The following is an 11802-nucleotide window of genomic DNA, read 5'->3' on the forward strand; positions in this document are numbered from 1 at the left end:
AGTAATAGCAGCAGCAGCAGCAGAAACAGTGATAGCAGCAGCAGCAGCAGCAGAAACAGTAACAGCAGCAGCAGCAGCAGAAACAGTAACAGCAGCAGCAGCAGCAGAAACAGTAACAGCAGCAGCACCAGTAGTACCAGCAGTACCATTAGCATTAGAAGCAGTAGTAGTAGCAGTAATAGTAGCAGTAGTAGTAGCAGCAGCAGCAGCAGCAGGAGCAGGAGCGGCAGAAGTACATACATTCTCCATGTTGTAGGAAGTGTCTACTCTGTTTGCACCGCCACCCTGTAGAGTTGTCAGGGTCAGCTGAACGTCCTTCTTTATGCGGACTGGATTGATGGCCGTACCATGGAACACTATGTACCAGGACTTGAGCGTGCCTACACGCAAACAACAAGTGTTCAACACATTACAATTAAGCATGATTAAGTTCACATCACCCGCCCGTCGTTTCTGCACAGATACTGGCGGGGAACTCACACATATGACTAGATGATTTTGCCCAAATTCTCCAGTGTCAGGGTATTAACAGACCACTTTTCGAACTACTTACGGAACGTTGACGAACAAGCGGATGGATGGGGGAGGAAGGGAGTTAAGCGGGTCAGGTAGCAACAGGAGTCGATGATGACGACGCACCGTGGTTGAATGAGTCGCCAACGTTGGTCAGCTCCAGGCTCCACTGCCCCGATGGATTCTCGCTCCAGTAGTGGACGCTGAGGAAGGGCCAGTCCTTGAACTCGCTGAAGCTGTCTCTACGCCGACTGCCCAGTAGCGTAGACTTAGTTCCCATCGGTGAGATGAGCCTGCAGAGCGTGTGTGAAGCTTACAGTCATATACTGCCACTGTATACTACATATACTCTATATATACATAGACTATAGACTATAGTATTATTATTAGATTATACTATTTACTATTAGTAGATTATATATATATATATAGGGGATATTGTGTACACTGTAGTATATACTTAGTAGTACAGTAAACACCCATGCATAAAAGAACCGCTGTATTTTCTGTTTCAGGCTGAAGATGGTCCTTATATATATCTGCGTACATAGATGAGAAAATGCAGCTGAAGCAGGCTTCTTAGAGGTCTTAATTTGGGGCAAATATTGGTTACATTATCTAGGTAAATTAGGCTTTAATTTAGGGTGAAATAATTGAGCGACTAATCTAATTAATCCACTTGCATTAATCTGCATAATATTAGAAATTATATGTCTGTTTAAATTCATTTGAGTTAATTTATTTATCACCTTTAATTTACTTATCATATTAAACACAATGAAAAGTCAAATGCTGTGAAAATTGATTTGACTAATATTAGACAGTACTGGCAATAATTCATTGTCAGCATAACTGCATTACAGTAACATAACACAGCTTAATTTTCGGTATTTTTGTTCATATAAGAACCTGCTTAATTTATCAGGCTGAAGTGGTTCTTATATACTAGGTGCTTTATTGGTCCAATTTCAGCCTGGAGGTTCTTAATCCACAGTTTCTTTTATGCGGGTGTTTACTGTATTACATCACTACAATGAGACATCACCTCCCACTCCACCTCCCCTGCCCCGCCCTCACCTCATGTTCAGGTCGCCGCGGCGATGGAATTCGACGGTAACATGCGTCTGCACGTGTTCTAGGTAGCGCACATGTTGGTCGGCCATCTTGGCGCAGCCATCGACGTCCAGGTGCACTACTAGCGCCCCCTTCGCCGGGATGGTGTGCTGGGTCATGTCCACCTTCGTCTTACAGATGTGTTTCTCGGGAACGGTGGTCCACTGTTCTGCTAGCGCCACCATCGCCCCGGCGTCCATCATGCCATAGCCAAACATGTGACTCACTGCGCGATGTGAAAGATAGAGAGAGATTAACAACGCAGGTGTGGCGTTACGATGAGAGCCCTGCGTGCGTGCGTGCGTGCGTGCGTGCATGCGTGCGTGCGTGCGTCTGTGCATGCGTGCATCTGTGCATGCGTGTGTGCGTTCGTGCATGCGTGTGAATGTTACTGGACATGAGCATTCTAGCATGGGTGGACCATGTAGGGTGTGATTGTGGTGCGATCGTGGTCAAGAGCTAATGACACCTTATAACTAAGGTATTATTAGCTCTCAGTGTAGTGTATGACCTGGGTTTATCATTCAGGGGCATTCTAGGGCCACGTATTGTACATAATGTGCCCGCAGTGATAGGTATTATATATGTATATTGTAGTAGCAGGGTATGATGTGAGTGTGTGGTGGTAATGTCTATTGCATCACGTAGTTATCATCAGAACTCTTCTAAATTCCTAACCAAATGCAACTTACAGTAGAGCTTCACCCCTACCACCACCCCTACCCCTACCACCACCACGACCACCACCACCACCACCACCAACCCACCGTGCGCGAGAACAGATCGTCGCCACGCCGGCGCCACCTACCCTTGCGACCGCTGGCCGTCTCCGTGAACTCTCCATGTTCTAGCAGCGGCGTTGGGTTTGCTGTTATCAGTACGACGTACTGCATGTCTCGCCACGTGATGTCCGGGTTTGCTTCGAGCGCGAGCGCACACAGCCCGGCGGCGAGGGGAGCCGACGCTGACGTGCCCGTGTGACGCTCCGTACACTTATCCTTGAAATCTGTCGTCATCTATGTACCAGAGAGAAAGAGACGATGTCATGTGCCATGCATGCGGAAAGCAGGGGAAGGGAAGGGTAGGGAGGATGAGGAAACAGAAGGGGATAAGCGGGAGGGAGGGAGGGAAGGAAGAGGAAACAGAGGGGGATAAGTGGGAGGGAGGAGGGAGGGGACGAGGAGAAAACAGAGGGGGATAAGCGGGAAGGAGGAGGGAGGGGAGGAGGAGGAAACATAGGGGGATAAGCAAGAGAAAGGCGGGAGGGGAGGAGGAGGAAACAGAGGGGGATAAGCGGGAGGGAGGAGGGAGGGGAGGAGGAGGAAACAGAGGGGGATAAGCGGGAGGGAGGAGGGAGGGGAGGAGGAGGAAACAGGAAGATGCTCGGTGTAACACGACAATGTCACGTGGCCAGCAGGCAGGCGACAGAGGCAGAAGTTGGGGAAGGGAGGGAGAGGGAGGGAGGGAGGGGCAGAGGAGGGAGGGACCGGGGAGGTGCTTGGTGGTGGAGGGTCAGCGGAATATAGGTTGATCTATGTATCTACCTAGCTATCAACAATGTAAATATGATATATATATATATGATACTATATATATATATATCAAGAATACCATAATAGAAACTTTTCTATGGTACTCTTGATATATATACGCATGGCATTGCAATAAATGTATATGTGATAGTATAATTAATTATGCATGAGAATCTGTGCGACCATTGCAAACCACGTTCCATACACGTTTTTGTCAGAGTACATTCCAACAATACCTCGTGCACATACAAAACATCTAGATGTAGATTTGCTGCCGTCAGCTCTTAGGCTGAAAAATACGTACAATGTCCTTGTCAGTGCCTTCCTGCCCACTGCTGTAGGTTGTGGCGAGAGTTGATGTGCATTCTTCCAGGTACCAGGGCTTTCTGCAGCACGGAAAAAACATGACAGACGTTGTTGTCGATAATTAACTCAACAACACGCGCACGCATCTGCCGCAGCAGCGATTAGCTACTGTATACCACAACATGCACGCCCTGGCAGCTAAATATTACGCTCTGCACAGCAATACACGCTATGCATACAAGTTTGCCAGCATCGTAAGTCAATAATAATATAGATTTAGACACTGCCTAAAAGCGGAGCTCCCGATAGATGACTCCACGATAATCCACGATAGGCAACCCGTAAGAAGAGGATAGGCTTATTGTGCAACTTGCTGTATCATCGTCAGTCATACCACGTGACAATGGTGTTACCCATCCTCCCGCCCCTAAGACAACTTTTGTCAAAGGTCGGTTGTGTGGAAGTGTTTACTTCTTGAGATATAAATTTTTCTAGGTGGTACCACAGGATTCCCATGTGTACACGGACGTACGTACGAACGGACGCGCCATCGAAAGTCGATGGGTTACCATAGCCATTGTTTCTTAAGTATGGTACTGCGCTCGCGCAGGCCTTCAGCCTGCCATCAACATGAACACGAACTGGCAGGGCAGACCTGATTAATGGGAGTAGCTTTCCTCTCTAAGGTTGTTTAGCATGAGGCACCTATTCCCATCCTGTGCTTTCCCCGGCACGCTAATAATCAATCCAATCAATCCCCATGAGTACGTTGTAAGAGCATTAGCGCCTTTCTCTATACTAGGCTCTCTAGGCTCTCTAGACTCCATAGGCTCTATAGGCTCTATAGGCTCTCTAGACTCTATAGGCTCTATAGACTCTATAGACTATCTAGGCTCTATAGACTCTCTAGGCTCTATAGACTCTCTAGGCTCTATAGACTCTCTAGGCTCTATAGGATAATTTCTGCGTAAAATTACTGCTTGCTCCCGGTAAACAGACCAAAACGTCGAGATCGACTCACACATTAGCACTGTAGGCTCGCTGGCAATAATTCACTTTACTTGTCATTACTGTGCAAACATCGTATAGGAAGCATCTATCATTATAACATCAGATCACGGATATCAAGCAGAGATAATTCATCATCTCTTAATATAGTTACAATGCCTTGATGATTCGGGACAAACCCATCGCACCGGCTTATCAATTATCTGTAATTAACATCTACTCACAACATGCTAACGGTGCTAATTAATATCGCAAAGCAACTTTTCTGCCTGTAATTAATATCTACCCACATCACGCTAATGATGTGAATCATGATCGTGAAGCTGCCGTTACCTGTTGCGTTGGCTTGAACTACTGATCGACAGCGTGTAGATGCTGTTAGTATAGCCATCGCAGTTACAGTTATCACCATGGAGACCACCATTCCCAGACGCCCACACGAAGATGGAGCCCTTGCCATTGCGTCCCTGCATCAGACAACGCTGTTAACCACTGCAAGCGGTGTTATGTTACAGGCAGCAGAGTGAGAGAGAGAGACAATCACATCAGCATGAGTATTTAGTGACAACCGAGAGAATCATCCGAAGACACGAATAACGTTCATACATGATGTATAAAAGTTTACATTCAAATGAAGTTTCAGAAAAAGAAGGAAATGTAATTTCACAGGATATGTGACCCCTCCCCCCACCACTGTATAACGACCACAGACCATTCAAGATACTAATTATGTTTCCACCCGGCCAACACTGCATCATAGATTGACGAATAAACATTTCATCATTCCTGCATGCGATAAATCTGCCAAAAACAATCGAGCGTCGATGACGACCGCTACGGCCTCCGCCGCGCCGCGTCGATCATCACCAGGTGGCGCTACCTTCTCTGCGCCGCTGATGAAGGCTTGCGTGGCGAGTTTCGCTGGTCCGTCGACGGTGCGTCCGTCATCCTCGGGTCCCCAGCTCGCGCTGTAGATGTCGATGTGCTGCGGGTTGAGGCTGAGAGCGCTGGCTTCTACGTGATCGTTCACATCGCCGTCCAACATGCGCACGCCTGCGTGGTGATGGAGACAAGACTGACCCGGTGAACACACACACACACCCTACTAACCTGCACATTGATGGTGATGCAAGATTGTATAGACACTCATGCGTAGTCACACTTACTATAACTCCTATCCACGTGTCACACACCCATCCCTGTGTAACACACCAACCCCTGTGTAACACACCCATCCCTGTGTAACACACCCACCCCTGTGTAACATACCCATCCCTGTGTAACACACCCATCCCTGTGTAACACACACATCCCTGTGTAACACACCCATCCCTGTGCTTACAACACCCATTCCCTGTGTAAACACGCATCCTGTGTTACACAGCATCCCTGTATACACACCACCCCTGTGTACATTACCTATCCTGTTGCTAACACACATCCCTTGATGTAAACACGCGATCCCTGTATACACACCGCATCCTGTGTAACACACCCACCCGTGTATAAAACACACCCATCCCTGTGTAACACACCCATCCCTGTGTACACACCATCCCTGTGTAACACACCACCCCTGATGTACAGCACCACCCTGTGCTACACACCCATCCCTGTGTACACACCCATCGCTGCGGTAACACACCACCCCTGTAGCTAACACACCCACCCTGTGTAACACACCACCCCTGTGTAACACACCCACCCTGTTAACACACCCATGCCCTGTGTAACACACCCAATCCCTGTGTAACACACCCATCCCTGTGTCAACACCCCACCCCGGGTGTAACCACCCATCCCTGTGTACACACCCATCCCTGCGTAACACACCACCCCTGTGTAACACACCCACCCCTGTTGTACACACCATCCTGTCGCTAACACACCCACCCTGTGGAACACACCCACCCTTGTACACCGATCCCTTGTGTAACACACCATCCTGGTCAACACACCACCCCTGTGTACACACACCACACCTGTGTAACACACCCATCCCGTCCTACAACACCATCCCTGATGTAACACACCCATCCTGTGCTAACACATCCCACCCTTGTGCTAACAACCCAGCCCCTCGCCTGTAACACCCCACCCTGTGTACATACCCTCCCTGTGTGAAACCAACACCCATCCCTGGTGTAACACACCATCCCTGTGTCACACACCAGTCTGTGTAGCCACCACCCATCCCTGTGACTAGGCACACCCACCCCTAGCTTGTAGCACACCCATCCCTGTGTAACAACATCCATGTGTAACAACACCTCAACTGCTGTACCACCCACCCCTGTGTAACAACCATCCCTGTGTTTTCTTAACACACCATCCCTGTGTCAACACACATCACTGTGCTAACACACCCATCCCTGTGTACACAACCATCAACTGTGCTAACACCCCCACCCCTGTGTAGCACACCATTCCACTGTGTTAACACACCCATCCCTGTGTACCACACCCATCCCTGTGCTACACACCCATCCCTGTGTAACCACCCTCCCTGTGATACCACCCACCACCTGTGTAACACACAATCCCTGTGAATAACACACCCATCCCTGTTGTACCCACCTCCTGCATGTAAGCACCCCATCCCTGTGTAACAACACCCATCCCTGTGTAAACAACGCATACACATGGTGTACCACACCCACCTGCTATAACACACTCCATCCCTGTGTTAACACCCACCCCTCGCTGTAACACACCCACCCTGCTGTAACACACCCATCCCTAGTGCTAACAACCCATCCCTGCTGTAACACACCCATCCCTGATGTTAAACTATCCCTGTGTTAACACAACCATCCTCCTTGTAACACACCCAACCCCTGCTGTAAACACCACCCCTGTGTAACCACCCACTCCCTGATGTCCACATGTGTATTCCCTTGTAACCCACCCATCCTATGTAACATCCAATCCTATGTAACACACCATCCCTCGTGTAACCACACCTCCCTGTATAACACACCCCCCCGCCATGTGTACACTACCATCCCTGTGTAAACACACCCACCCTGTGTAAACCCCCACCCGTGAACACCACCCACCCTGCTGTACACACCCATCCTGTTGTAAACACCTCCCTGGTACACCACCATCCCCTGTGCTAACAGCACCTCCCTGTGTAACACCACCCATCCCTGTATGAACACACCCGATCCTGTGTACACCACTCCTGTGTACACACCCAACCCCTGTATACACACCCATCCTTGTGTTAACCACCCACCCCTGCTGTAACACACCCACCCCTGTGATAACCCACCATCCCTGTGTAACACACCCACCCCTGTATAACAAACCCTCCTGTGTAACACACGACCATCCCTGCTATAACCACCATCCTGTGTAACCACACCCATCCTGTGTACACACCCACCCCTGCTGTAACCCACCCATCCCTGCTGTACACACCCACCCTGTGTAACACACCCACCCTGCTACTAACACACTCATCCCTGCTGTACACAACCCACCCTGTATAACACACCCTCCTGATGTTAACACACCACCCCTGTGTAACACACCACCCCTGTATAACACACCCATTCCTGTTGTAACACACCCCCTGTATAACACACCCATCCTGTTGTACACACACCATCCCCTGTGTAACACACCACCGCTGTATACACACCCATCCCTGTTACACACACCCATTCCTTGTCGCTACACACCCAACCCTGTATAACACACCATCCCTGTGCTACACACCACCACTGTGAAACACCCACCCCTGTATAAACACAGCCCACCCCTGTATTACACAACCCATCCTGTATAACACAACCCTCCCTTGTGTACACACCATTTCTGTCGTAACCACACCCACCCTGTCTAACACAACCATCCCTGTATACACAGCCATCCCTGTGTAACACACCCATCCCTGTGTAACACACCCATCCCTGTGTAACACACCCATCCCTGTGTAACACACCCATCCCTGTGTAACACACCCATCCCTGTATAACACACCCATCCCTGTGTAACACACCCATCCCTGTGTAACACACCCACCCCTGTGTAACACACCCACCCCTGTGTAACACACCCACCCCTGTGTAACATGTGTATCCCTGTGTAACGCACGCACCTCCTATGCCTGACTTGTAGGCGACGCCCACACCACAGTAGTCATTGCCAGCCATGGAGGCGACCTCGCCGGCACAGCGTGTGCCATGCTTGTTGTCACCGTTGTCCTGAGGGTATGGGTCATCGTCCTTGTCATTGATGTCCGTACTAGCCTTCGGATCCTGCGTGAGTAGCAGGGCAAGCGACAGATGTCAATGACACGGTAAGTGTGAGTAAGCATTTATCACTACAGCACCCTAACACCGATTCTAAGCGCTGCATGTAGAGAAGACAATATTGTGACCTGCAGCGTGAGGGAATGCGTTTTCTTCCGTGTGTGTTTGTGATGTACGACAGAATGTTGTGCAAATTTTCATAGCATATATGAAGCATGTCAAGTACTTTCAAAAATCGTATATACAAAATACATTCAAGTACTATCGATTTCAGATATACCAGTCTTAGAAATAAGTCTAAAAACCCAGTTAGTCTTGATTTTACATTTTGTTATTTCTACTACATAAACTGTAGTAGAACCTCCCCATAAAAATTAGCCAGTCGTGTTCAAAAGTTACCGGTCTCGGAATGGGGGAGGGGCTGCCATTATTAACACCGTATATTGATCACTAGACGCCCACTAAGATTGTTAAATTAATTTGCGATAGCAAATCGCCCGACGTAGATTAACTGCCTAATAATTAATCATAATGTTCAGTCATGTCAATGATCCACCATGTACACGTGTAATATCACACCTGTCACATAAAAGAAAGCATATTACGTGAGAGGAAACGAGCGGCTTACGTAATTGTCGACGAGATCTGGATGGTCCGTCTGAATTCCGTCGTCGAGGATGGAGACGACAACGCCGGCACCAGTGTAGCCCTTCTGCCACGCAGCCATCACGTTCATGTCAAACCCCTTCTCTGCTCCCTTGTTCTGCAAGGCAAAGTTGTCACGCACGATGACAGGACAGCCGCGGGGACGTGTCACATATAGGAGTCGTGTGGGTTTATTCCCGGTTGGCCTACTCCCATTTCGAGAAACGGCAAAATTCCCAGTTGGCGTACACCCATTTCACCTACTCACAATTCGTCTACGCTCAAAATCTACCTCATTCCCATTTCGTCTACGATCGGTTTGTTCAATAACTAATCATTTATAAATAATAAAATATGGTTTTGATTGGCATACAGTCTACAGAAAACATAGGTACCAATAATGAGAACACAACTTGACATAAATAGAAAATATATAAAGCATATATTAAATAATTTTAATATAATAATAAATAAAACTAACTAGTGGTAGATGAAATGACACTATTATGTTACTTATTCTGAGAATAGACGAAAAGAGAGTAGGCAAAATGGGAATATAGCCGATTCTGAGAGTAGACGAAATGGGAGTAGGCGAACTGGGACGTAGACGAAATGGGAGTAGGCGAACTGGGATGTTACCGTCGTGTGAGGCTCTCAGTCACTCTGTGATCAGTCTCAGTAGACTGTACAACACCCTCGCACTACACCACGGGGAGTAGAAATTAATGCAGGGCGGTCAATGCAGAGTCAAACATCCTCGTTTTATTGGACTTCCAACACATTCACATTACTAAAAATCCTATAACGCTATGTACAATACTGCCTCTCAGTGTTTCAGCATCACATCCTATCATTAACTCCTGATTCTATTTCTACAGTTAATGTACAGCAGATAACAGGATAGCCTAGACGCGTTATGCCTCTATTTCACACAGACCACGAATCCCACGAATCGCTACGAATTGATAAATTCGTAGTTGAATCGTAATCAGTTCGTGAAGTTCTTAACTGATTCGTATTTATTCGTAGTAAGTTCTTTCAATTCTTGAGCGATCGGGAATTCGTGGCAAAAGTTTTGAGCTGTTCAAAATTTTGGACACGAACTCTCGATTCCAAAAAATCGTAGTTAATTCGTAACAAATTCGTAGTGCATTCTTAGGCATCGTAACTGATTCTTAATAGATCGTAATAGATCGTAATAGATCATAATAGATTCGTAGGCATTCGTAGGTGCCCCTCCTCTGGATGACTGGTCTAATCCTATTGAGTAGCTCATCAAACATGTGGGGTGGCATTCTTACATAGTTGACAAAGGCATTCTCATCTTCCACCATCTTCTAGCCTTCTAGCTGGTGTCAGCCACGGTCTAACCCACCACCTGGGGGCTCTTCTCCTTCTTAGAAGCAGTCTTCTAGCTTTCAGCAGCTGGTGTTGATACTCTAGTTCCAGGGCCAGTACTAAAGCTGCTCTACGTTTAACATCCATTTTGGAACTGATGCCTTGATCACACCCCCAAAGGTCCAAAATTTCAAGCAGGGGTGAGGGCTATACCTATCTTGAGGGAAAATCCCACAAATTGTCAAGAATAGTCACGAATTCAATTTTAATCGTACCCGATTCGTAGATGCATTCGGCATATTCTTAACTGATTCGTAACTGATTCCTAACGTAGTGAATTCTTGACAATATTTGAGCGATTCGAGCCGAATCCCACGAATATTCGTAACTCTATCGTACCTGCATGTATCGTAACAGAATCGTAGAGCGTCACGATTTGGACAAGAAATTTGCAAAATTCCACGAATCCTCACGAATCCTCAAATTTATCAATTCGTGCTGATTCGTAGGATTCGTGGTCTGTGTGGAATAGAGGCATTACTGATGCTCATGGCGGCTTGTGTCATGCATGATTTTCATCTTCAGTTAGGGAACACCCTCATTTTCACTGCAGTCTGCAGTCCCTCACTTTTTAAGCACAGGAAGTACAATTTTCTTCATCAAAACGTTGAATTGGTTTTCTTTAAAACATACTAGATACATACTTTATATTTTAAAATATGGAAAACAGAAGGAGAGTGAGAGAGTGCCTAAAGTAGTGCTGTACCAACATCCTGTAATACTCTGAAACACTGAGGCACTGATGCACACTGTAATACCCTATGATGGACTATGATGGATGATTCATAGATATATACAACACAGTGTGTATATGTGTTGTATATATCTATGGATGATTGAAACTCTGTAATGTCATTCGAAATGTTGATAAACAATGTGATACTCTGTAAAACTATGAAACAGTCTCATGTAGAATCAGTAAACCTAGTACTGGTGTTTCAGTAACACTTATTATTCGTTAGTGCAACTGGAGCTGAGAGGGTCTATAGCTGCGTTCACACGATATACACGGCCTCGCTGGTTCC

At 47.2% G+C, this 11802-nt stretch overlaps 1 protein-coding gene across 1 annotated transcript in view; it reads right to left on the bottom strand.

Annotated features, from left to right (window-relative positions):
* Window positions 1-9497, bottom strand: part of LOC106819297 (furin-like protease 2) — a gene marked incomplete at both ends in the record, with an annotated part of 15554 nt that extends 6057 nt beyond the window's left edge. Inside the window, 9 exon segments of the mRNA XM_014823943.1 lie at window positions 241-380; window positions 640-806; window positions 1591-1852; window positions 2435-2642; window positions 3463-3544; window positions 4806-4939; window positions 5353-5525; window positions 8581-8740; window positions 9363-9497. Of these exon segments, the coding sequence (XP_014679429.1) occupies window positions 241-380; window positions 640-806; window positions 1591-1852; window positions 2435-2642; window positions 3463-3544; window positions 4806-4939; window positions 5353-5525; window positions 8581-8740; window positions 9363-9497 (1461 nt within the window).
* Window positions 9498-11802: the final 2305 nt, after the last annotated feature.

Source organism: Priapulus caudatus, unplaced genomic scaffold (genome assembly GCF_000485595.1).
Source record: "Priapulus caudatus unplaced genomic scaffold, Priapulus_caudatus-5.0.1 Scaffold3125, whole genome shotgun sequence".
Lineage (NCBI taxonomy): Eukaryota > Metazoa > Priapulida > Priapulimorpha > Priapulimorphida > Priapulidae > Priapulus > Priapulus caudatus.